At 40.7% G+C, this 23,725-nt stretch overlaps 1 protein-coding gene and 1 pseudogene across 1 annotated transcript; both read right to left on the bottom strand.

Annotated features, from left to right (window-relative positions):
• The window catches only part of LOC102229721, a 41,547-nt pseudogene extending 34,485 nt beyond the window's left edge, over positions 1–7,062 (bottom strand).
• metrnl (meteorin like, glial cell differentiation regulator) lies at positions 6,708–13,732 on the bottom strand. The gene is made up of 4 exons (XM_005816393.3): positions 13,366–13,732; positions 11,537–11,925; positions 8,187–8,246; positions 6,708–7,545 (listed from the first exon to the last, which is right to left on the bottom strand). Exons 1-4 carry the CDS (start codon positions 13,461–13,463, stop codon positions 7,232–7,234), a joined length of 861 nt encoding a protein of 286 aa, XP_005816450.1. The 5' UTR covers positions 13,464–13,732; the 3' UTR covers positions 6,708–7,231.
• Positions 13,733–23,725: the final 9,993 nt, after the last annotated feature.

Here is a 23,725-nt window from a genome sequence, read left to right as displayed (position 1 = left end):
TGCAAAAAGTTTTTGAAAACCATATAATATTATTTTATTCATAAAATGTTTTAAAAATAAATGACAAATTTTAAGTTGTGCAGGTAATTCCATGAAGATTTTTTGAGTTCAGAAGACAACACCAGGTAAAAATGATCAGAGTTATCCCTGATAACTACAGCAGTTTTTATAAATGGGAGAAATACAAGGGTAGAAATTGTCAACAGGTTGCAAAAGTAGCTTCTAACTCCCTAGAATTTATTTTCATTTTCAGAGTCCAATTAAACTGCAGTCCCAGCAGGACCTTTAATGGTTTAAATATGAATAAAGGATCTATTAAAAGGTTGCTTTTAGCAGGTTTTCTATTTATTCCCATGCAATATCTAAGTACAAATTCCACAACAGAATGAGCACAAAGAATTTAAACACATCCAGACATAATAATGGGAAAAAGTATGCATAATCTCATTAGCCACACCTCTGAAGAATTTAGTTAAAGGAATACAACTACTTTGGTATGATTGCACAGAAATATGAAATATATTATGGATATATTGCCATACACACTCAGCTAACAAACACATAAACCATAAGCCATAAGTGAAACAAATCCACCTCTTATAATTTCATGAGAACAATTCACATTTTAATCAGGGCTTCTCTACTGGTGCCAGACACAATGTTAATGGCTCAGTCTCCGTGATGAACACAAACATTTTCGTCCTATAAAGAGACGGTGTTGAAGTTTGAGAAGAGCCCCTTCCTTTCAAATGACCTCACGTTCTGATGTCGTTAAATTTTTACTGTCGTCACTCTTTGGGTGGCATCTGTATGCCTTTCATGCCCTTCCCTCACTGATTCCCTATTTCAGGCAAGTTAAGCATTCCACAGCAGAGCAGTGATAATCCACCTAAAGCTTCACAATATGTCACCAGGGAACACTTGTCTCTCTTCAGTCTTTAACGGAGTAAACTTCCATGACTGTAGTTCAGCCTGTGGATACCATTCCGATGAGATCTCTCGAAGAACTATTTTTCATTAAGTTTTGTCTTCCGGCTTATTAGGATCAAAACAAAAGTCACTCGAGGTTTTAGTCGTTCACTGTTCTCAGTAATCAGGTCAACCTTTGACCCTCTGCTACACGAGTGGCTCGCGAGCAACCCGACAGGTTCCTCACCCCCTAATCGAGGGTCACTTGCTGTCACCTGTGCTTTTTAAGCTGCTATGCATGCATGTGCACATGCAAGCGTGTGACCCCCTGCAACTCTACTTTCCCCTGCCTCAGCCATTCTTTCCCCCGATGAGCATTCAGCTGTTGCCAACACTTGTCCACTTGATAACTGTTGCCATAGCTCAGGAACTCGGCACACTGTTTAACAAGCAGTAATGGTTTTAATGAAAACCTCATGTGCCTGAATGTTCTGAGTGATAGATAATGCGGAGTTCTGAATTTGGTTTTGAGCTAAAATTGCACAATTGTACTACAAAAAAAGTATTCCTACTCCTTAAACTTTTTGTTACATCCTAAGTTACAACCATAAATGTATCTTATTTGGACTTTAGGCGATGAGCTATCACAAAATAATGCAGTGCATAATTGTGGCTTGCAGAAAAAAAACATCATCCATGGTCTTTAGAAATTGTCTTTTGTTTTTTTTTTTCAAAATGACTCAGTTTGACCGTTGTCTCGTAGTTAGACGGTGAATTGGTGTCATTCATTGTCCTGGCTGAAAGTGTGCCTCCAACTCTGAAGAGTGCTGTACATTTGTTCACAAATTGATACCCTTTACTCGGATAGCCCTAAATAAATTGTATTGTTACTAATTCTCAACACAGGTCACTCAGTTCGAAAAAGACATTAGTGAGTAATTTCGTCTCTGTATAATTACAACTGTTCTTTGAACGCTTTTTACGACGTAAACAAAAACCATCGAAAGAGCTAGGTAAATATACCAGACAGTTCAGGGTGAAGACATTCTAAGCAAGGTTTCAATATAAAATGTGCAAAGATCTGAAAAAGTCAAAGTAGAAAATAGAAAACTAGATGAACCCTTGGTTGCACTTTGGAAGTTATGCAGAGGATGCAGCAAACATAGAAAATGAAACCATAACTGAGCTTGCAAAGTTTTATGTCTCGCAGAAAATTAACCCCAGAATACACTGTGAAACATGGCAGCGGGACCATCATGCTCTTGGGGATTCCCTTTTTTTTTTTTTTGCAAGCAAAGGGAAGCTGGCAAGATAGAACAGATGGCGCTAAGTACAGGTCCAGTCCTGGCAGAAAACACAAAAAAGGAGGATAACTACATTAATATTAAATAAAGCATGTTTATGTGTTAGACTGGGCCAGTTAAAGTCCAAATCTATTTTGCTAGAAAATACAACACTTCCCAAATGTTATTTCGTCGATTCTCTAACTGATCCTGTGCAATTTCATTGTGATAATTAGGGCAGAAATTCCACTGTCTAGATGTGCAAAGATGGTGGAGACACACCCTGCACTTGCTGCTGTAATTCCAGTGAAAGATGGTTTTATAAAGTATCAAATAACAAAATTCTTATGTAATACATCAGAGATTGCTGTTGTAACATGGCCATTGTGTCAAAATGATTGTGAAGCAATTTAAAGATTAGAAATACTTATGCAACTCACTCTATTAGGACATTTTCTTAACTGTCAAATGATCTTATGTTTCATCCAGAAATCCAGATAGTTTACAAGTGTACTTATTTTAATACAATGAAAACAGAATCCATGGTTTTTGTTCTTTTGCATCGCACTCCTTTCTCCACAAGTCCATCCATCATTCTCTGTTTAAATGCAAACAGCTCACATCCGCTTCTGCATTGAAATCTAAGGATTCACTTCCTACCTATCTGTTAAAAAACCTATTATTCCCCTCATCTGGACATCCATCAAACATCACACGTCCAATAATGCGATCTATCACGCTCCGTGCTCGCCCTTGCCATTGGCTGATGGTCTGCCTCAGCTCACATTGCCCAAAGATGCGTGTTTCCTTTAGGGGCCTGAGGGCATGGCCCTGTCTATTCCAACTTCTAAGGGCTAAATTTAGACAGGAACCATTTTTTTCTCCTCTCATCCAAAGGCTGTAACCCAGTTCAGAGGTCAGAGAGGGTTGGCCCAGTTGCCAAGGAAGAGTCAAGCAGCAAGGCAAAGCCACTGGTGCTCATTGGACTGTGCAAACAGCAGATTTGCCTTTCTGAACCGTGCAACTGACAGGCCTGAGAGCAATGGGGCCTGTGCAGATTGCATTGTCTCAATGAGACAAGCAGCAAAGTGTTGATAAATGACAGATTGTATGGAGCACAAAACAACACGCTCATTCAGTGCCAAGATTATGTCTAGATAAGGCTGAGGTTCGGGTGGTATGTTCTTCGCTAAGGCTTCGGAACATGTATGTAGTCTAGTCCTAGTCCATGCTGTTTATGAAATAAAAACTTCAAATCAGAGCCCTTCAACCAATTAACATAGTGCTGTTTTGTGTTGTTTTAACACTATAACAGTTAGCAGAGCTTCGCAGTTCTGGTGACATCATGAGAAAGTTTTACGTCTGTTGACAGGACTCGCTGTTGCCATGGGGCTGCTGAAAAAAAGCTCCCAGTAAATGAAGGCTGTTGGGGGGGGGGGGGTGCAGGCAAGTAAATAAAAGTGCCATTTGCTACATGTTTGCTGGGCGTCCTCTGAGCCAAAGTCTCTCTCTGTTATTGGGATGCTGAATATGAAGCTTCTTGCACCAGGACCCCCCACTCTGGAGGACGCTGGTGTGTTTGCTGAACGAACGAGACACCCCAGAGGCGCCTCTGGGAGCCATGTGAGCGGACAGCAGCAGCACACATTCATTCATTCATTCATTCAGAAGTGAGGAGGGAGGCAGTGTTTTAGGTTCAGACTGCAGCACCAATGCACCATTCACAAACAGAAGTAATTAGATGTAATACAGACGTCAGACCAGGCATCTGAAAAATATCCCTGGATTGGGAAAACTTCTTCTTGAAGCGCATGTACACATGACTTCAATACACATTCTTAGATTTCTAAGCTCTTCTGTCTGTTAGCTAAAATATTTTTGCTAGTGGGCCTAAATTGGACATTTCTAAAAAAAAAAAAAAAAAGAGCAAGAGGAATACATAAAAAAACTACATCTAGTCTTTTTCATGCTTCAGTTTGAATTTGAAGGATTATATTGTGTTAAGATCATGAGTTACTGTTCTGTTAATTATGCTCATGCATAATTAAATAAACTATGTGGTGAGTTGAGAAATGTTTATTACTCCATAGTTCCTGTGTGTGATTTGGATTTTCTTTTTTAAAGGAAAAGCTGAATCTGTTTAACAGAAGATTCAGAAAACAGCCTGATTAGTGACCTTACTCTTAGTCTTGCCAGCCGGTTTTTCTCTTCATAGAATGAGGAGAAAAACAAGTTTTATTGAATAATCTGATTTAGCATCTGATCTTTTGAAGATATTAAAAGATATAAAGAAATTATGTGAGCTCTATTACAAGAAAACCCCCTTCCAAAACAAAGTTATCCAGTGTTTATATTTTAATCCACAACAAACATATTAAAGATTTATGAAGGAATTAGATATTATCACATTACTTTTAATAATGTAAGTTGTTTTTCTATACATGAACAAAACAAATGGAACACCTTAAAGGACTGCTCTTCATTTTACCCTAATAAGACCAAAACGTGACATTTTAAACAATCTGAAGTATGTTGGAAGAGCGTTTTAAAAATGTCGCGCTTGCAGTGCATCAGATGTCGGCGATGCAGCTGCACACTGATTTGCCTCTCGGTGTGGGTGGTGGCGATCTGGCTGCCGGGGTGGTGTGTTTATGTGTGCTGGGGTTAGGGCCACGTGCACGCTGCAGGCATACACACTGACATACTCACACAGAGGAACCACAAAGACTCTATTGATTCTGGCTGATCAAGACAGCAGCATTTGGGTGGTGGCTGCACATCCCGTGTGTGTGAAGTCAACACATTCCCAACATTCCTGCATTTCCCAAAGAAGCAAGTCCAGGCCTTTTCTCTCTGCTGGGGTTTTTCTGACCCTTAAGTCAGCTGGCCCTCTCTCTCTCTCTTTCTGTCTCCGGGTCTCTAGAGATTTTATGTCTGTCCTTCTGTTTTTAAATCAACTTTATGAAAAGTCCTATATAAATAAACTTTGAGTTTAGTCTATATTATATCACAAATTTTTAATCAGATGAATATTCTGGTCACCAGAGAGCAACGGGATGTGTGACTTTCAATAAAAGGTCTGCAGATATTCTTCAATATTTCATAAAGTAGATAATTGCAAAATGTCTCCTCAGTACCAAGGGAATTAGCCAGTGAGGTCAAAGGTATTGTTGACTTTTCAAAATTAGTCTCACACATACTCTTCTGAGCAAAGTAAGTAGATTTTTTAGAGTTTGATTTTGAGAGTTGAAGTTTGTCGATTTAAAACTATAGTTCAGAAAACCTTACTCCTACTCTTTCACAGACATGAAGAGTCCTTGGCTGCAAAATGTCTGTTGATGACCAGTGCATTGAGCATAAAGACACAACACCTATTTCATGAGGTAAACAAGTTTCAGTGCTAAGAGTAAGAATCTGAATGACTAAAGCATATATGGTTTAGGTAAATAGCAATAATTCTGCTGGTTTTCAGGATAGTACTGCAATATACTTCCTAATCTACATTAGGAAGTATACCTAATGTCACCAGCACCATGGCTAATGCAGCTAATGAGTATATAAACAGAATTTAATTACCTCAATTATGTTATAACTGAAAAATCTGAAAAATTACCAAAAATAAACCTATTTTGTACAACTTTCAATCCACAGAATGTGTGAACAGCAGCTGTAGAGAAAGACTTTAAAAAGTGAGAAAGACGAGACAGTGAATTGCTTCTTGCATATGTTGCCAAAATCTAGGGTAGAATTCGGAGGATGTCAAGATGCCCACTGAGTCTTTTCTTCCTCCTACACCTTGTTTCACAAAGCACAAAGTCCCAAAGCCACGAAAAGGTTTCTCGAAGAAGAGGACTGTAACCATAGAAACTCTGTTTGCATTTCCCAGTGAGCAATTTGAGGACGTCTGGCCGTCAGCTGGAATTCAGACAGTCAATTCAGCGCCATGCACCGTTCTGTCTGGAGAAGCAATTGTCTGCATCGGGCAGCTCGCTGAACGAAATTCTAGGTGCATTTCCGTTTAAGTGAAAGGGCAGATAGAAAGAACTGGGGCCTCGCCTTTTTAACTCTACAAAGAGCTGCTGCAGCCGCATCGCTTCCTCAAATGCGTTTTATTTGGAGCTGTAGGAAAAGCTTCAGGTTGCAGTTTACATGTCAATCAAAATTAGGAGTGCAGTTTGAGAGTCCTACTTTGTGCTGCGTGCCTGGTCACAGGGCTGCATTCAGGTCGGTCTTCAGACCTCACACTCCTAGCGGGCTGCTCTGCTCGAACAAAGAGGCCTTTCACATTGACCTTGACACACGGCCACCCCATCACCACAGGAACAGACGCAGAGGAATCCACACCGACTCTCTCGATATCAATTTCTCTTTACCTTTTGGATAAATGGTTCCATCCAGGCTGGAGTGAGGCTAATGCACATCATATGGCTCTGGTTTTGTCCAGAACATGCGTGCCCATGAAACAAACCACTTTTGTGCATGTATTGTTTTTTTGAGGCAACAAAAAAAAACACATTGGGCAATAAAAAACAATTTATTCTTGTCAGCAAAACATGTCTTTCTTTTTTTTTTGGTTCATCTTTTTTCACAACTGCAGAGCCTGAAAAAAAACGAGTTCAGGCATTAAATTGCAAATATTTTTTAAACAAAATAAGAGTCTTTGAATTTACACGTTCTTCTTAAGACAACAAATACAGATCTGTACATCAAACTTTTTTTATACAAAGCACACCGTTTCAAAATGTACAATCTTATTTCACATTTTATACATAAAAACAAATAGGACTTTGCTACATTTAAAACTCTGCGGCTCCTCGTACTCGAGAAGACGCTCTGAACACTTCTCCGTCGTGTCCGGCTTCCGCGACATGCCGCTTTGAAACACTTTCTATCTCCGTACTCTAAGAGTCACAGGACAGCCAAGAGAAGTCTGGGACAGTCCCATCAGTCTCTCTTCTTTTTCCTTGGCTTGGACTTTCAATACAGCTCTTCTCCAAAATCAAAACAACTTGCAATGCTTCCAAATGTGGGCAGCTAAATCAGTCAGTTTCCACATGGCACGGGTTGGTCCCCTGCAGCTGCGCCTCGTGATACAACCGCAGGAAGTCTTTGTAGCGAGGAGCGCAACCCATCCAGGCCTCCCCAAACCTCACTGTCCCAGTGAAAAGGAACTCGCCCTCTCCAGACTTCACCCCACACTGCAGGGGCATCTTTATGTTGCCTGTCCAGCTCCGTACCCTCAGGCCCCCGGACACAAAGACGTGGGTCTTCTGTCTGTAAAGGCGGCTGATCTCCACGGAGACCGATGCGTGGTCCTCCTCCAGACCCACCGTTTTAATGGTGCCTCGTGCCACTGCAGGAAGGCAGAGGAAATATGTCAAGCAACTGGCTTTACTTGCTGATCTGTCAGGCTTTACTTGCCTGACTAAAAAACCCAAATATTTGACCATTAACAAAACTACCAGGTCACCACTCTTTAGTGTGGGTTGCATTTACTGAGGGGAAAACAACTCAAATACCACTGAAGTGTTTAAATGTTCATTTAGAACAAAAGAGAGCAAGAAACTTAGCAGATAAGCCGAACGGAGTTCAGAAAAAGTTGCTCTTCTGAGCTTTTAACTCCTGTCCAACGTCATAAAAAAGGTTGGATTTAAAAATATTGGAAAATCAGAAATAAGACAATGGTCTACATTCTGTAGACTTTATACTTAAAGTTGTATTTTAAAAAAGTAATTATTTAATAGTTAGGTTACAAACTGACCATTAAAATGAGCAGAAGAGTTTAAAAGAACACTACAATTGTATGTTTTTAAGAAGGCAGAACACAATTCACTGATGAAGGCAGAAACGTTGGGAACAAATTCTACATGCAAGAAAAATCAGAATCTGCCGAAATCATTAAGAGCAGGTCAAAGCTTTAGAAAAACTGATTATAAATCGCCTGCAAAGCTTAGATTGGTGCAGCCATACTTATAAATCAGACGTAGAACTTACCAAAGTCATTAGTGCAGACTGCTAGGAGCATTTCGGCATCAGAGCAGGGCTGACAGGGCGCTAAGTGGATAAAGAAACAGGGTAGGTAAGTTCATGTTCAGCAGAGCGCTCCAAAAGAAACATAGAAATAATTCCTTTAGCATTTCCTTTCAGGGTGCGAGCCAAGACAAATACATGAATGATTTAAAAAAATAAATAAATCAGCAAATTCTAACTGCGCAACTAAAGGAATCACATTCATCATCACAATATTAATATGTGCAATATCGCAGTCAATATATTTCAACTGTTTTGCAAGCAAATACCCCAGGGAAGTAATACAGGGATTTTTTACGTTCACATTTGATATATATATTTAGCAGAGATGCTAAAGCTCACAGAGTAGAAGGAGCTTGAAATGTTTTGGGTTTTTTTAAAGAAGGGTAAGTAAATCATATTTGATATCATCATGGCAATACTTAGAAAATCTGTATAACAATCTCAGATTTTCCAGATATTGTGCAGCCTTACTGCTTATGACATATACATCAAAAATCAAACAAACTGAATTATGCACGCCTGTCTGTATGTTTAATGCTCACAGGGCCTGTTCTGTTAGTGACCCCCGTCCCCAACGCTGCGTGACAAACACAGACCAGACCAAACGAATCAGCAGTGCAGTAAGAAGGGGCGTGTTCTGCATCATAACTACTTAATAACTTTAAAAGTTGAAAACAGCTTAGAAACATCTGTTTTGTAAATGCCTCACATTACAAAAGGTCCACACAGAGGAAAGATCTGATTGAAACAAAACTGTCTGCAGGTGGAAAAAGTCTCCTGCTACCTCCAGGAGGTTTTATATCAGGAGAAAACGCACTAAATGGATCCAAAGCTCAGTTGTTTCAGGTGGTTTTTAGTGGCAGGGTGGTAAACTGAGTGAGGAGGAAGCTGGTGTTAGCAGACAGAATGGTGGACTGTGGTTGCAGCAGCAGTGCCTGTCAGTCCAGAAAATAAGGAGGACGACTGACTGTGTTAACTCAGGTGGATCTTCTCTGCTGGAAATCACCCGGCCTCACTGGCGGCACATAAATATTCATCAAGTTAGAAAGTATTGCTTTAGAAAAAAAAAAACACGCAGAAAAAATATTCTAAAAAGTAGGCGTGCTTTTATTGTCTCTATTTTCAATGGTTGAGTCTATTCTCAGTCTGCTTTTTGAAGTAACGACTGGAGGACTGAACGACAATAATGTCAGCTGGAGCAGAAACTCAAGGCGCCACCATGTCACCGGAGATCAAAGGTCAAACGGCCACAAGCCTTGATGGCTCGCTAACAGCTGGACAGACGGTGGACTTCAAGAGAGCAGACCTCGCCCAGCGCACGCTCACTTTGAAGTGAGTCCCGAGAACTGCCGTGGCATCAGGCGCGGCCGCGAGCCGGGGCCCAGGACCTTGGTGTGTTTGCTTTCCTGCAGAGCAGAGTCGAGCCGAGCGGAGCTCACATGTGAAACATGAAACACAACCACAGGAATGGGCCAAGAGCCGAGTCAGCGTCTCCTTCTGGCCCGTTCGCTCTGATCAGAACCACTTCATAGGAGCAGAGAGCGGAGGAGGATGGGAGGGGTGCAAAAGCACATTAGAGTCCCTGCAACATCTGGGACCAGATGCATTCCAAAGTAATGGAGCAAAACTTGCTAATACCACTCAGAAGCGACAAAAACCACTTCAAATAGACAAGGAGGAGACAAGGGAGATACATGGAGGGGAATGGAATGAACAGAAAAATATTAAAATGATAAATAGACATGAAGGACGCAGAGGTAGGAAATGGTCAACGGCAAGGGAGGGACGGAAAGAAAAGACAGTAGAGGCCAAACAAGACTATATGGTCCTCGAAGTTTCCTCCCAACATCTGGTTGGAGATGCATTCCAGCATGTTGGTGAGCAACCCCATCCCAGCACAGCGGGTCAGAGGGAGGAAGACGAGAAAAGAGAGAGGGAAGAAATACAGCAAAGAGGATGAGAAGAAGCAAAGGAGCAATCAATCTGCCCACTCAGGCCTCGCATGACACGAGACCACTGTCTTTGTGAATCACCCCAGTGCTATCTCATGCCACATTATAGCCCAGATCCCGCTGCAGCGGAGAGCCAAGAGCACTAATGTGGTCAAACCCACTGCAGAGCGTCCCCTCCGCCTCTTAACCCTACACAGTGCCAAGCGGTGACGCAGGATTTGGAAACGTGAAGCCGGAGAGCCGTAAAAACACATGTGGCTCCGACGCTGCTCATGTTTTGCTTCAGGTGGAAAAAACAACAGTTGCGCAGCTTGAAACTGTGCAGATCTGGCAGGTACGCAGCATGAAAATATATGGCTGTTTTTCATTGGGAGGCCTGTGTTTGGCTGTGCCCCTTTCCACACACACACACCCAGGCCATCCAGAAAAAAAAAAAAAAAAAAAAGAAGTACAGCTTGCAGCAGAGTATTTCAGAGTCAGATCAACGGTGCTGTTGTGAAACAATCAGAGGGTTGACGTTTGATCAAAACTCAGCCAGCTTTTTATCTTGTTCCTTCTTTTTTTCCCCAAAACTAAAAGAGAAACTGAGTTTGGCTCGAGTTCATTGCTGAGTGAATGATTAGTGTCAAACCCAATAAAGTTTTTCACCAGCAGATGGCTGCATTTAGTGCAGAGTTCGCACCATAGTGACTAAGGAAACAAGCAGACATGGGCCAGTGTGAGACTCGCAGTGTGATAACTTCCAGTAAAAATACCATAAATTGGTTGGTATTTACACAAAAATAACAACTTTCACTTAGAAACAGAATAATTATTTAACCGCTGCTGAAATAAAAAACACCACATTTTGATGCATCAGTTTTCAAGTGATTATTGCACTGAAGACATTTTTGTTGCTTTGCTCTTTATAGAGTAACACAAGCTAATATTAAATGTTAATTATGTTGAAGTAGCTAACCTGCGGTCTGCTACTTGACAGACCCAGCCCTGCTAGCTTGCAGACTGTAGTTTTAAAACATTGTTGCCTTATTAAGAAACAGAAGTTTCAACACTGTCTGTGCTTTCAAGACTGGAAATATTTCTAAAAAGTAAAGTTTCTTTTTCTTGCAAAAAAAAAAGAAAAAGTGTAGCAGTAGGTGTGGGAGGGGCAGCGTTGCAGTACACTATACACAGGGACAATTCAGCATCTCATTTTAGGACTCTTGCCACTACATGATGGAAAATTTCAAGGAGAAACTTGAACTTTTTAAATCTATAGTCTAACTTAATAGTGGACATTTCCAAGGTTCCAAACTTTTATTACACTAAAAGTTCACCACAACTGCTGCAGTACGGAAGCAACATCAAGATCCGCCTTACCACCAGGTGACTGTGCCTCCGCTCTCAGCCTGTCGCTGACCAGCTCGTACTGGAAGGCCGTAATCCTCCGGCTGATGTCCGTATGCGGGACGGCCTCGATGAAGAGCGCCCCCTCTCGGATGCTGAAGCAGTGCACCTTGCCCTCCGCCTGGTCTTGTTCGCGCAGCAGCAGCCGCAGCTTGCCGTTGCGGTCCAGGTAGATGTTTGTCCCTGTGGAGTCCTTGGAGGGTTTGATGCAGACGGAGAGGCGGGCGGCGGCGGGCGACAAGGTGTTGGGCCGCAAGTTGACGATGATGGCTCCGGTCGGGTAGAGCCACTCCAGAGAGCCCTGTGAGCAGCGCAAGTACACCTGCTCCACGTCCCTGGTGTGGCCTTCATGGGTCAGCCCGCTACAGGTGACAGAAAGGGTAAGAAGTGAGCATTGGGGAAAATCATGGTTTTATCCACCATCTAAACTGATTTTCTGACTGGGTTGAGCTCAGAAAACAAGCTCTCCCTTCATCCAGACTGTAAGGACACTACACCACATTCCTTCTAAAGCATAAAGGCTGTGCACAAGACTGGCTGCATGACCAGTCACGAGCCAAAGCAGCCGACATGACCTCAGCTCAAACACACTCCCCATACCACATTGTTCTGCCCTGAGCTCTGGCAAAACGCACCACTGGCAGGTTGCCTTTGGGAAGAGCTTGGAAGCAGAAGCGGATGAATGGAGGGGACACGGGGGCTTCTGGGGAGACAACGGCAGCAGCAACAGTAGCTGGGCCTGCTGCATGCAAGTGCAAATGCCGGTCACGCACCAAACCTCCCCTTGGTTTCAAACCACCAACAAAGAGAGTGGAAGAGACTTGTCCGGGCAGCACTTCGGACTCTGGCGCCAGCACGACCAAATCGCTCCCTCCACAACTTAATGCCTGGTCAGGGGTTTGAAAACTCCAGTGTGTCAGTCATTCCGTGGCAAAGCCAGAGGCAGGAAGCCATCGGCAGAAACATGCCAAGCTTGTGGTTTAACTCTGGGGGGAGAAACGCCCAGTATGCTGAAAAGGAGACGCTGAAATTCAAATTTGCCATAGATCTGAAGCAACCCAAGGCACATGCTGAGCAGATGCAGCTGAAGCCCGATAACCAGGCTCACCTCAGCACGCCTCTAATTAAGTCCTATCTTAGTTCATCACTTCTGCAGGCAATTAAAGGAGATTAGGCAAACATCTCACTAATGAACAACAGATTATTGGTTGGAGGCTGAAAGCATGGCCTACCCCTCCTACTTGGTGGATTAAAAAAAAAAACACTCAAAAGTAAAAAAAAAAAAAAAAATGAAAATCTGCAGATGTTGCAAGGGAGGTGAAATTTCCAGTGCATAGTAAAGTCAACCTTCTTTAGTGCCATGATATATCAAGTGAAGACTGATTTACAAAACTACAAAACAAATTACAAAAAAAAAATGTCTTAGATCCAAATATCTATATACACAATCATAATAAGATGTAATATTTAAAACTCCAAGTATCATTCTGCAAACTTGTTATAAGTGAAAGCCCGTGGCACAATAAGAGCACAAATCATATTGCATTTGTAAATACAAGCTTAAATAAATTATTAGTGTAAACAAAATAGAGTTTCCTCATAAATCTGTTGAGTCCAGTTACATGTTAACCTATTATTCGTGGTTAATATGGCCAACGGGAATCGTTTCACTGCGACGTCTATTGAGTTTCGGTCAGTCCTTTCCAAACTGCCGCCAGCAACTCGCTTTCTTTCACAGCAGCCGCTTGAAATTTAGCATTTTCAGGTGCGATTTCATTCAGAATAAGCTCAGAGAGTCTCACCTGCCCTTCCAGCTGCACTGGTCGCTTGAGTACTGGCAGAGAGAAATCCGGCAGAGAAGGAGGAGAGGCAGAAATGAGGCCAGCATCAGGGAGAGCATGTTTATCTCGCCTCACTTTGCCTCTTTTCTCGACTGAAACTATCGGAAAGTCCACCGCCGTCTGTCCGGCCGCGTAGTGTTTCCATGTGCCCCGCTCCGCTTCGTCCGCTCTCAGAGGTCTCTCGTTTTTGCTTCCCGAAGTTTCAGAGACATAAAGTCTCTTTTCGTACGTGAAAGGACCGCTCCTTGTGTTCGGGTCTCCGCTAACAGTGGACTGGTTTCGGCTCGGTCTCTGGCTCAGCAGCCCTGATTGCTCTCCACGTCACACCCCGTTCGCTCAATCAGCTGCGTTCAGGCGCTCAGCTCGGGCTCGGACATACTAACTTCATAGAACAAAACGATTCTTTTTGAAAGCTGATTTATTACCAGAGGTGGGTAGAGTAACATTTTATTCAAGGGTGTCTTTACTTAAGAATATTTCTTACTCAAGCAGATTGTATTTGGTGAAAGAGGAGTTAAGTACTGTGGGACATCTGATAATGCCCGGTTTTTACAGGAATCAGATGAAAATATTAAATAATTTTTACATTCATTTTTAAAACAGTGATATAAAACTAAAAAACATTTCACAAAATGACAAACTAAGCTACAGAAATCCCAAATCCCACTAATTCACAGTAAATAAAGCTTTTAAATCAGTATGAATCATCTATGTTAACACAATGTACATTTCTTTCACTTACAAATACTGTAGATTCACTTACCCTCTTACCAGACAGAAGATAACAGTAGAAAAAGAAACTTACGTAAATAGATGTCAGTGAGATGTTTAAAGCTTGGGCTATCTTTTTATAATCTAACACTGCTTCAGACTTCTCCACATTTGTATTCATAACCTACCAGATGTGTTTCTTTATTTTCATGATGTTGTTTGTTTGCTAATGTTCTCTAACAAACTTCTGAAACTTTCGAGGAACAGCTGTATCCACAACAAGATTGAGCCAAACACAAGTACACTCAATTTACTAATTAGGTAATTATGAAAACAACTGGCTACAGCAGATGCTATTCATATTTTTATTATTATCTTATGAGTACAGAAGGTTGCATGCACCAAGACACTTTTTCTTTATATTGTTAAAAGGTGTGACACAATTCAAAGGTTATGACTGCCAATAAATAAAAGGCCTTACCAAGTACTTACCAAGGAAAAGGGTTGTTGTTTTTCTGAAGAAACTTAACTGTCCTTAAATATTCATTTTAAAGTGATAAACTTATTTTATTTATACAAATCAAGAGAAAGAAAAAATAATTTCTACTGCTATGTCAATTGGGCAAGTAAACAAAGTAAAACGTTGTAGCTGGCTACAGGCCATTTGTTTTTAAAGGTTTTTCACAATGTTCTTTTAGATGTTTGCAAGATTTTGTAATTTAAGTTAACTTCCTCTTCTCTATTTTTGAGAACCTTATGAATCCATATATCTACAAAACCTAAAGAGCTTGAACAGAAAGCGTGACATAAATTGCACATAAACATTCAAATAAATCCAGATAGTAACAGGCATGTATATTATTCCGGGCAGCCTGCCTAACTTACTCTATTGTAGGTTACAGACAAGTTGTAGACTTTGAAATTAGTTAAACCATATTACTGGTAGCACTTGCCTGTCGTGACTTTGCCAGTAATAATAGTCATGTTTTCTTTTTGTATAGGTTCCTGACGCATATCTTACTCAACCAGACATAAACTGGTTGTGTGCTTTAAGACTTGTGGATGATGTCATCTGTCTAAAGGGTGGATTCGTCAAAACATCATTAGTTCACTGAGTAATGAAACGAAATGGTCTATATAATGATACAGATGGTGATACTTTGGATAAATTTGACCTTTGAAATCTTATATGTGTCTAATCCAGTGATAAGTTTTATTGGTTCATACACAACTTTATGAACCAAATATCAAATGCCTTTGATATTTGTTTTCTTCAGCTTGGTTTTACTGTTGGTGAACATGAAGACTTTCTTTCTACTCATCAGCAAAACACGGCTTAGAGAAAATTAATTTTTTTTATCAAACTTTGAATTTGTAATGGAAATACAGCCTGGAGATACATTGCTGTTTAAAGCTAATTCAATATTAAAATGTAAAAGTACTTCAGTTGTCCCAAAGGGAAATTAAATAAATGAAAGAAGCTATCTGTAATCTATCCCTACAAGGAAATGCTCATTTTTAGGTTGAGCTGGAACTTGTTCCTCAAGTTAGTCGTAAAACTATCAAGTTCTCAAAAGAATTCCTATGTCCTTCCTGGTTTAAGGTTTCTTTTTAAGGAAAATGTCTAATTGCATCTCTAGCACTGTAGATGATACTGATCACATGATTGCTTCAAGCTTAGAGTCTACATAGAGCTTCTCTGTATTTCAAAAAGTCACTTTTTGAATAAAGTCAGGTGGATTACAAATGTATAATAAATGAACAATTTGATCAATTGTATTAATCAAGGGTGAAAAGTTATCCAAATTAACCTAAACTGGTTGCACCCTCCTCGGCAGTGACGACTGCCTTAAAACATGTGTCATTTGCATCACTGTGGAGGAATTTTATCCCTCTTTGACCTTGTAGAATTGCTTTATTTCAGCCACAATGTTTGGCCAGTATATGGCCACCCACGTGACAAGATCTCAATCAGATTTAAGTCTGTGCTTTGATTAGGCCACTCTAAAATCTTTCTTTTTTGTTTTATCTTTTGTGGACAGGCAGACTGTGGCGGACTCGCTTTGTTGCACAAACTGATGGCTGGACATTCTTCTGCATGGATTTTATGTGTTAGAGATTAATTAGTTGTTCAAACTACTCAGGTCATTAGATATAAAAGGTTGAACATGTTACCTTTGGGAGATTCCATATTCTTCTCCGACTGTTCAATATGGATTTGAGCAGAAAATGGCAGACTATTAGTGTGAGTTTGTTTCTCATTTAACCACAACCCCAGTGACAGCCGCTGTCATGTCAAAATAAATGAACCAAAGATGTATGTGTTGGTCAAGAAAACACAGAATGACAGTCGCAAAAACATGAGGGAACGACATCTGGAGATCCTCTGGTTTACATTTTTTTTCTGCAAACACTCATTTGCAGTTTAGTGGGATTCAGAAAACCACAGACCTCGAACACTAAAAAATCCCTGACGGCTCTATGGTCGAGCAGTAATTTTCCTGAGCTATTCTGTGAAATCCTCCAATCATCATGAGTAACTCTGAACAACTGATCTACAGCTCAATAAAATTAGTTGCAGTAGGCCCGATGAATCTGAAACAAAAACACCTTAAAGCTAAGTTTCTGAGTGAAACAAGAGCTGCAGGGACTTGCAGAGCAGCGGGGTCCGTTACTACTGGCCGCATTAGTAAACATGGATGACTCATAAATCATGTTGTGAATCCTGCGCAATGATTTCTAATGAACAACTTGTTTTTTGCGCAGATGACATGTGGCCTGGGAAAGAAACCTGTCTGACAAGAAAAACCAGAGCATTTTGTAACTGCTACTTATCTGCTCCAGTTTCCTAGAACATGAAATTAGTTGTGTTTCGATAGTGTCAACACTGCTGACCCGACATGCAGGATACGAGCCCAGGCTTGGTCCACATACCCACCAGAGAGTACCAGGAAAAAAAAAAACTCAGATGGATCTTTAGATAGGCTTTTAATTTGACTGTGAGATTATGTGTGCGATAAAAATCACACAAACCCTCCACTGTTTTCTAGACACAGCAAAGCCTTATTTGTGTAATTTTGATTAGGATTTTGGCTTTAGGAGTGCTTACTGTGGATTCTTTGTTGTCTTTGCCATATTGCAAGTTGTCTGGGAAGTTTCTTGATGAAGGCAAAAAAGAACCGCAATACGTGTCCAGGCAGGTAAAACAAGGATCCATCACAATGACACCTGCAGTTTCACAGAATGTACACAAGCATCAGTCTTCTAGTTGTTTACTGTATTAACTCAAGTCAAGCATAAATTCTTCTTCTTACATAACCTATATATTTCAGGTTTTGCGTACAGAGGTCATAAATAAAACACAAATATTTGTCAAATATTCTGAAGCTATTCAGCATTTTGAACTATTTTCAAATGTCACAAAAAAAAAACACTTTAATATTTACTAGGGATATTTAGTAATAAATCAACACAAAGTACTGTGACAGACTGTCGACCTGTCCAGGGTGACCCCGCCTCTCGCCCGGAACATCAGCTGGAGATAGGCACCAGCACCTCCCAACCCCACTAGGGAGAAAGGAGTAAGAAAATGGATGGATGGATGGATCAACACAAAGTAGCACACCATTGTTAATTAGAAGGATTAACACATTTTTTAAAAAGCATTTACAAAGAAGAAAATTATATATACATAAAACGTCCATTTGTGTCTATTTTCAATTGTTTTGCTTATCACCTCAAAATGGAAAAAGTATGGCACAACTGCAAACCATCCAAGATGTGGCCATCCACCTACACTGGTAGACAGGGAAAGGAGATAATTAGTCAGAGAAGCAACAAAAAGGCCCATGGTGACTCTGGAGGAGCTGCAGAAAGTTCCAGCTCAGGCTGGGGAATCTGTTGGCAGGATTACTATCTGGCCTTTATTGAAAATAAACTGAGGCCCGATCCACAGTTTTGCAATGCACCGTATTTGCATGCTGTATTTAGATGACTACCGCTTCACAGCTTTCCAAAACATTGCAAAAGAAATATTTGTGTTTTAAGCTGTCAGCCAGACAAAACATGCTGTTTCAAAATGTCACCACAGGCCCTGGAGAATTGTGCCGAGCATTGTCTCATTTTTCAACATTTGTCTTCATTTTCAAAGACAAAGCAAATGATCAGAAACTATGAGAAATAAGTCAATGCACCATGGGAGTAACATGAGGTGCACCTTCCCGACGACCTGCTCTGTGGGAGCAAAACTTACACAACCAGGATAACTGCTCCTCTTTTTCCCAGAGGAGAAGATTGAACTCGTCTTGTTATTGCAGTTGCTGCCAGTGTTCGTTATTTTCTCATCACAGCTTAAAGGAAGCAGGTTCAGCTCTCACTCTCCACCTGTTAGGAGTCTCAGTGGGGGTGGGGTGGTGTTGGGGGGGAGGGGGGGGGGGGGGGGGTATGAAGCTTCATTTAGAATGTTAATGAAATGATAGCCACCCTGTTGGATTGAAACTTTATGAAGGATATTTACCAGAGAGGCACAGAGGTGCATTCTAGGGCAAAGGATTAAGAGTTTTATAAGTATGCAGCAGGGCAGACAGTGGCAGAGTGAAGTGGAAGAAGTTGGGGATGGGGGAGGTGACTAAAGTTTCTAGGGGGGAAGGGGGTTGTGTTTTTTCAGTCAGCCCTGTTGTCCCAAGCTCTTGCTGAGTGTGACTTATGCCCAGAGTTTGCCCCCAGGTGAAAAAGCAGTCGTAAAGTATATAGATGCTGACAAAACACAATTTTTATGTGCTTACCTTCTCTGTCGTTTGTACCCCCAACTTTTACTTTTTTTTCTGTAATTGGCACATTGGAAGAACAAGAAAACAAGCAAAGGGGCTTGCTTTTCGTTGAAAACACAAACAGCACTCCTTATTTTACAACAGCGGCATTTCAGTGTTTTCTTTCTTAGACAGAACAGATTTTCGACAACTTTTCTGTCAGTGCTCAGGGAACCAGTTTGTTGCTCTTCTTAAAAGCCAGCTATGGCCCATTTCATTAGTCAACAGGTCGGTCCGACACTGCACTCTAAACTCCATCCACACAAGTATGCCAGATGTGTTGTGGTATGCAAAAACAGATTGGAAGGTGCCGATACCATCAAGCAGCCGTCTGCATATCATCAGCCCTCCCTGGCTTCTTTCCAGGGTGTCAGAATCACAGCTGAGCTAAAATCTGTCACATTCTTCTCAGTAAACAGGAACTGTTTCGTTTTGAGGCATTATTCGTACCCGAAGGCAGGCATGGAGTCTGCATCTCGTCTGAAACTTTGCACGGTAATATCTTTCCTCTTGTTTGAATGAAAATGTAGGTTGCTGTGTCTTTACCATCCACGGTGGTCAGTACTTGTCAGCAGGGAAACATGTGGGCAGAAAGTGACATATTTGAAGAATGCAGCAACTGGCACATCTTACTGTGAATTCTTCAAAATTTTTGCAAGCCAGCAGAGACAACGCTTGTCTTTTGTTTCAGCCTTGATGGTGATCTCAAGCTGCGAGAGAAAGAACAGAACATGCTGAAGTATGGAGCGAGAGAGAGAGAGCAGAGATGGAAAATGTTGCTCTTTACAATATCTGCAAAAGGCCATGGATACAGTGTGATTAGATAGGGTCAAGGCCTGGCCCAAGTAAATTCCTAATCCCTCTAAGAGGTTCTCTGCGTTCTTATTATCAGCACATTTACTTGGCAATCTCTGAAGAAACTTCAGCAGTAAGGCATCTTATAAGATATTAGGGTCACGGGTCATTCTGAATTGGCGATCATTCGGCTAGGACCTTATGAAGATGAAAGCACAATAACGGTGACTTTTACTTTGCTCTGTAAAGTAAAAGTTCTGTAAAAGTTCTGTTGAAGATCAGAACAGTGAAAGGCCTGTACGTCCCGGTCACTTTTAGGTTAATCCTTCAGCATACATTCAAGATCACAAAAGCAAGTAAAACAGAAGAACTAGGATTAAAATCTGATTACCTTCAAGGAAAGCAGTTAAAACACAGAATGTGATTTCCGCTCTCCAGATTAGACTCGGTGATCAGATTCTCAAGGCTTCCTCTGGCCCACGGCCCTCCTTCTTCTTCATGCCCTGGTGACCCAAAGGTTTCTGTGATGAGTGAGCTCCTTCTGTGATTTGCTCATTGAGTCCAGGATGCTAGGCACAAAAAGTATCAGCCATTGCTCCTGCTGATGTTAGGTGACAGCCATGATAGACTCAAGAGAGTGTGGGGGTGGGAGGGAAGAAGCGAAGGCTGCTTCCTTTGTTATGTCCAAAATTCCTTGGCTTGTGTGAGGAGATCAGCTCTTCAGCCTTCCAGATTCCTGTGCATCTTCTTGTGCAATGGGCAAAGTGGAAAGAAAAAAAAACAAATGACTTACTAAGGTGAATATTTATCAAATATTCTTAAACGATTACAATTTTAAAACAGCACAGAAAACCTACATCATTGCTCACAACTCCTCCTTCAGTTTGAAATTCAGCCAGAGACATCAAGCGGAAAGGAAGAAATCCCACTCAGAGTACTGAACAGAGATCATAATTGAGTCAATCTGTATACAAATGTATAGACCAGGCTAGATTAGTACAGTATATAACCACAATGCATTGAATCTACAGTAACATGTTGTAAAGACAAATGATAGTGGATTTACTGGTACATTTTTATGCATTTACCATAAATTTAAAGCAAAGCCTAACACTGTCGGAAAAGGCCAGAAACAGCAGTGACAGCCGCTAGCGCTAAACCACACAGCTGGTGAACAAATCTGAACTAAACTGACACCAGATCAGTTCAAGAATTTAGACAGAATATAAACATTTTACTCCTTTTTCAGGAATCCAACCTTTTCCTGCTTATGAAAACCCTGAATCTGCCAGCCCTAATGGAAACCAAAAACTTATGCATGGTAACTTCTCATCCAAGTTTCTGAACACTTTCAGATGTCAAAGATCATGGTGGCTTAGATGATCAACTCCACAGTTAATGCAGCTTTACCCCCTCAAAAAAGAAGATTCTCTCACAAAGATTAACTATGATCAAAACCAGGGGGCCTCAAAACCAGCACACTTGCAAACATAAGAAACAAAAACAAAATATTTGCACATTGTAATCTCTTAACCTTCAGGCAGAGATACATAAAACACAAACCGTGTGGTGACAATGTTGCTAAAGTTCATTAATCAATGCAAAAGCAACTACTGAATTTGTTTGTTTTAAATGAATAACATCACCTTAATTACTGGAGATTACTTAATAAGCATAAGTAACCCCCGTGGATAACCTCTGACAGTCACGAGAACTTTTGCTAAGCTACCTAACAGTACGTCTGTATTTTAAGATGGCATCAATGATGATTGACTGTCATTATTGAGAGGTTTACTCAAGTGAATAATCTTAATGTTTTCTATCCAACAGCTCAACTCTGTTCCCATTGAGAAGCTCGAGAGGAGAAAGAATGAGTGGAGGAAATGCAGCAGAGAACAGTTGGGGCATTGTGATAAAAAACATGTTGCGTTTTATATCGGCAAATGGTTTGCATTAAGAAACAGTCATCGAACTGTTCAGAGGTCAACAATTACTCAGATTTCAGCATGTACTGTAAGCGCGGCAGCCATTTAAGGAAATTCGGATACAGCGGAGTCGTTATGAAGCGGTGACACAATGAGCTCTTTAACATCCTCCGGCTCTTGATAGCTTTCTTTTTGCTTCAAATAAGAGCTGGATTCCAGACAGTTCAGCTGTAGTGACGTTCTGCACAGACAGTGACAATACCATCATTTGGTGATTGACAAGCTGGTTACAGGTGTGGTTGAAGTGGTAGAAAATACACAACAAAGAAGTAAAAGTAGGTCAAAAGTAGTAGCCACAAATTGAACCGTTCCTCATTTTGTCACCCTAAAATGCCAAATTTCATCGCATTTTGGTTGAATTTTGGGAGAAAGAAAAACACAAAGTAGCACAAAAATGTGATGTGACAATTATGTATGGTTTCAAGATTTAGTACTCTCGTCATATGTCACAAAATTGAACCTATAATCACATTAAACTGGAGTCCGTTCTAGAAAATGAGGATAAAAAATTTTTAATAATTATGTTCAATTTTACAATCAGTTGCTTTTGTTGTGATCTAAAGATATAATCTTTATAAAATATGAAAGTTTGTACGGCAAAAGTTTGGAAACATTGAACATGATTGGTGAGAACATGTAAAGTCTGCAGAAAGTCGCAGACCAGGATTCAAACCCAGGACCTTTTTGCTTTGATACTACAGTTCTATGAACAGACTAACTAGAAAATATATTCACTTATATTCTATTATATATATTTAACTTCTTCTATTATGGCTGTTGCAGATGTTCCATGCCACTCCTCCAAAATTAAAACCCTAGCAGTTTTTTTTAAAAAAGGAAATGCCATCTACTAAAACCGACAGAGTGAAAAGGTAATGCACACTCAGCAGACATGCTGGGCGATATTTTCCCAGACTCTAGCACATATTATTTTAACTTTTCAAGAGAAGAGCAAATTGGTTGTCTCAGGGTATAAAACATATTGACTTTCAATAAATGTTATTTCTCGGTGTGATCTTAAAGGGTTGTCTTTCTGCTGATGTAGTTGACCATAAAATAATACTAAAATACTTGAGCTTGGTTGTGCAATTCTTCAGGCTATTGCTAAATACTGAAAAAGATCTGTTGGTGTCTTTAATGGAAAAACAATACAGACATGCTGCGACAAGAGGAATGACGCTCTGAAAAAAAAAACAACACGAATCTACACCGACTCAAAAATAACCTGTTAGGGCTGTATGTGCTTACTTATTCATCTTGAAGGTTTGTCAGTCTATCTGCCAACAGAGCCTGTGGTGAAATTAGTCTTTTTTTAAAAGCTTAGGAGGCACAATAGGGGAAATAGGTTGCATGAAAAACATTGTTTTCCATTTGCTGGCATGTCCAGAAGGAAGTTTTAGGGGGACATTCTTCTATAAGAATACAGAACAGGTTTGTTGGTACGGAAATGCTGCAGTTTTAACAGAATGCAGTGTTTAAGTTTAGCCAAATCAAGAGAATCAAGAGAATTAATCTCCCTGACTTGACCTGCATGAAGATGAAAGTCTTTGATGGACCGATAGACCCATTGCTGAGAGATCACTGCAAGTGGGCATGGTGGTATTACTGTGAACTATGGTGGTTTTGCTCAGCTGAAGTAACTCAGCATCTGCAGCACACACAATCAACCACCTGTAGAACCGCAGGGATGAATCAGTGACTGGTTGGGCCAGTTTGTGTATCTGACGCACAAACACTCCCACCTCCTCTGCACACACAGCTGGCACACTCCGCACACGTTCCCTGAGTCACATGATCCAGTTTCTAGACACGCTTCAGCAGGTCATGTGTCACACTGGAAGACTTGGACATATTTAAAGATTCTCCAATTAAATTCAATACTAGTTTATTTTGCTCTTATTAGTTTTGTTCCAGATCTTGAACACATTAGAAAAGATTAAAATGCTGTAGTCCTGTAAAAAAATATTTACTTCTGACATATTTTCTCAATTTTTCTTTGTTGTCATTATTAAATATCTCACA

This window comes from Xiphophorus maculatus, chromosome 16, assembly GCF_002775205.1.
Source record: "Xiphophorus maculatus strain JP 163 A chromosome 16, X_maculatus-5.0-male, whole genome shotgun sequence".
NCBI lineage: Eukaryota > Metazoa > Chordata > Actinopteri > Cyprinodontiformes > Poeciliidae > Xiphophorus > Xiphophorus maculatus.
This window is presented reverse-complemented; position numbering and strand designations above follow the sequence as displayed.

Excerpts from the sequence above, each read along its gene's own strand:
- metrnl (XM_005816393.3), bottom strand. The coding sequence starts at position 13,463 with ATGCTCTCCCTGATGCTGGCCTCATTTCTGCCTCTCCTCCTTCTCTGC. Across the intron at positions 8,247-11,536 it reads GGAGGCACAGTCACCTGGTG|CGCCCTGTCAGCCCTGCTCT; the intron begins GTAAGGCGGATC and ends TTATCCACTTAG. Across the intron at positions 7,546-8,186 it reads AGTCTGCACTAATGACTTTG|TGGCACGAGGCACCATTAAA; the intron begins GTAAGTTCTACG and ends GCCTTCCTGCAG.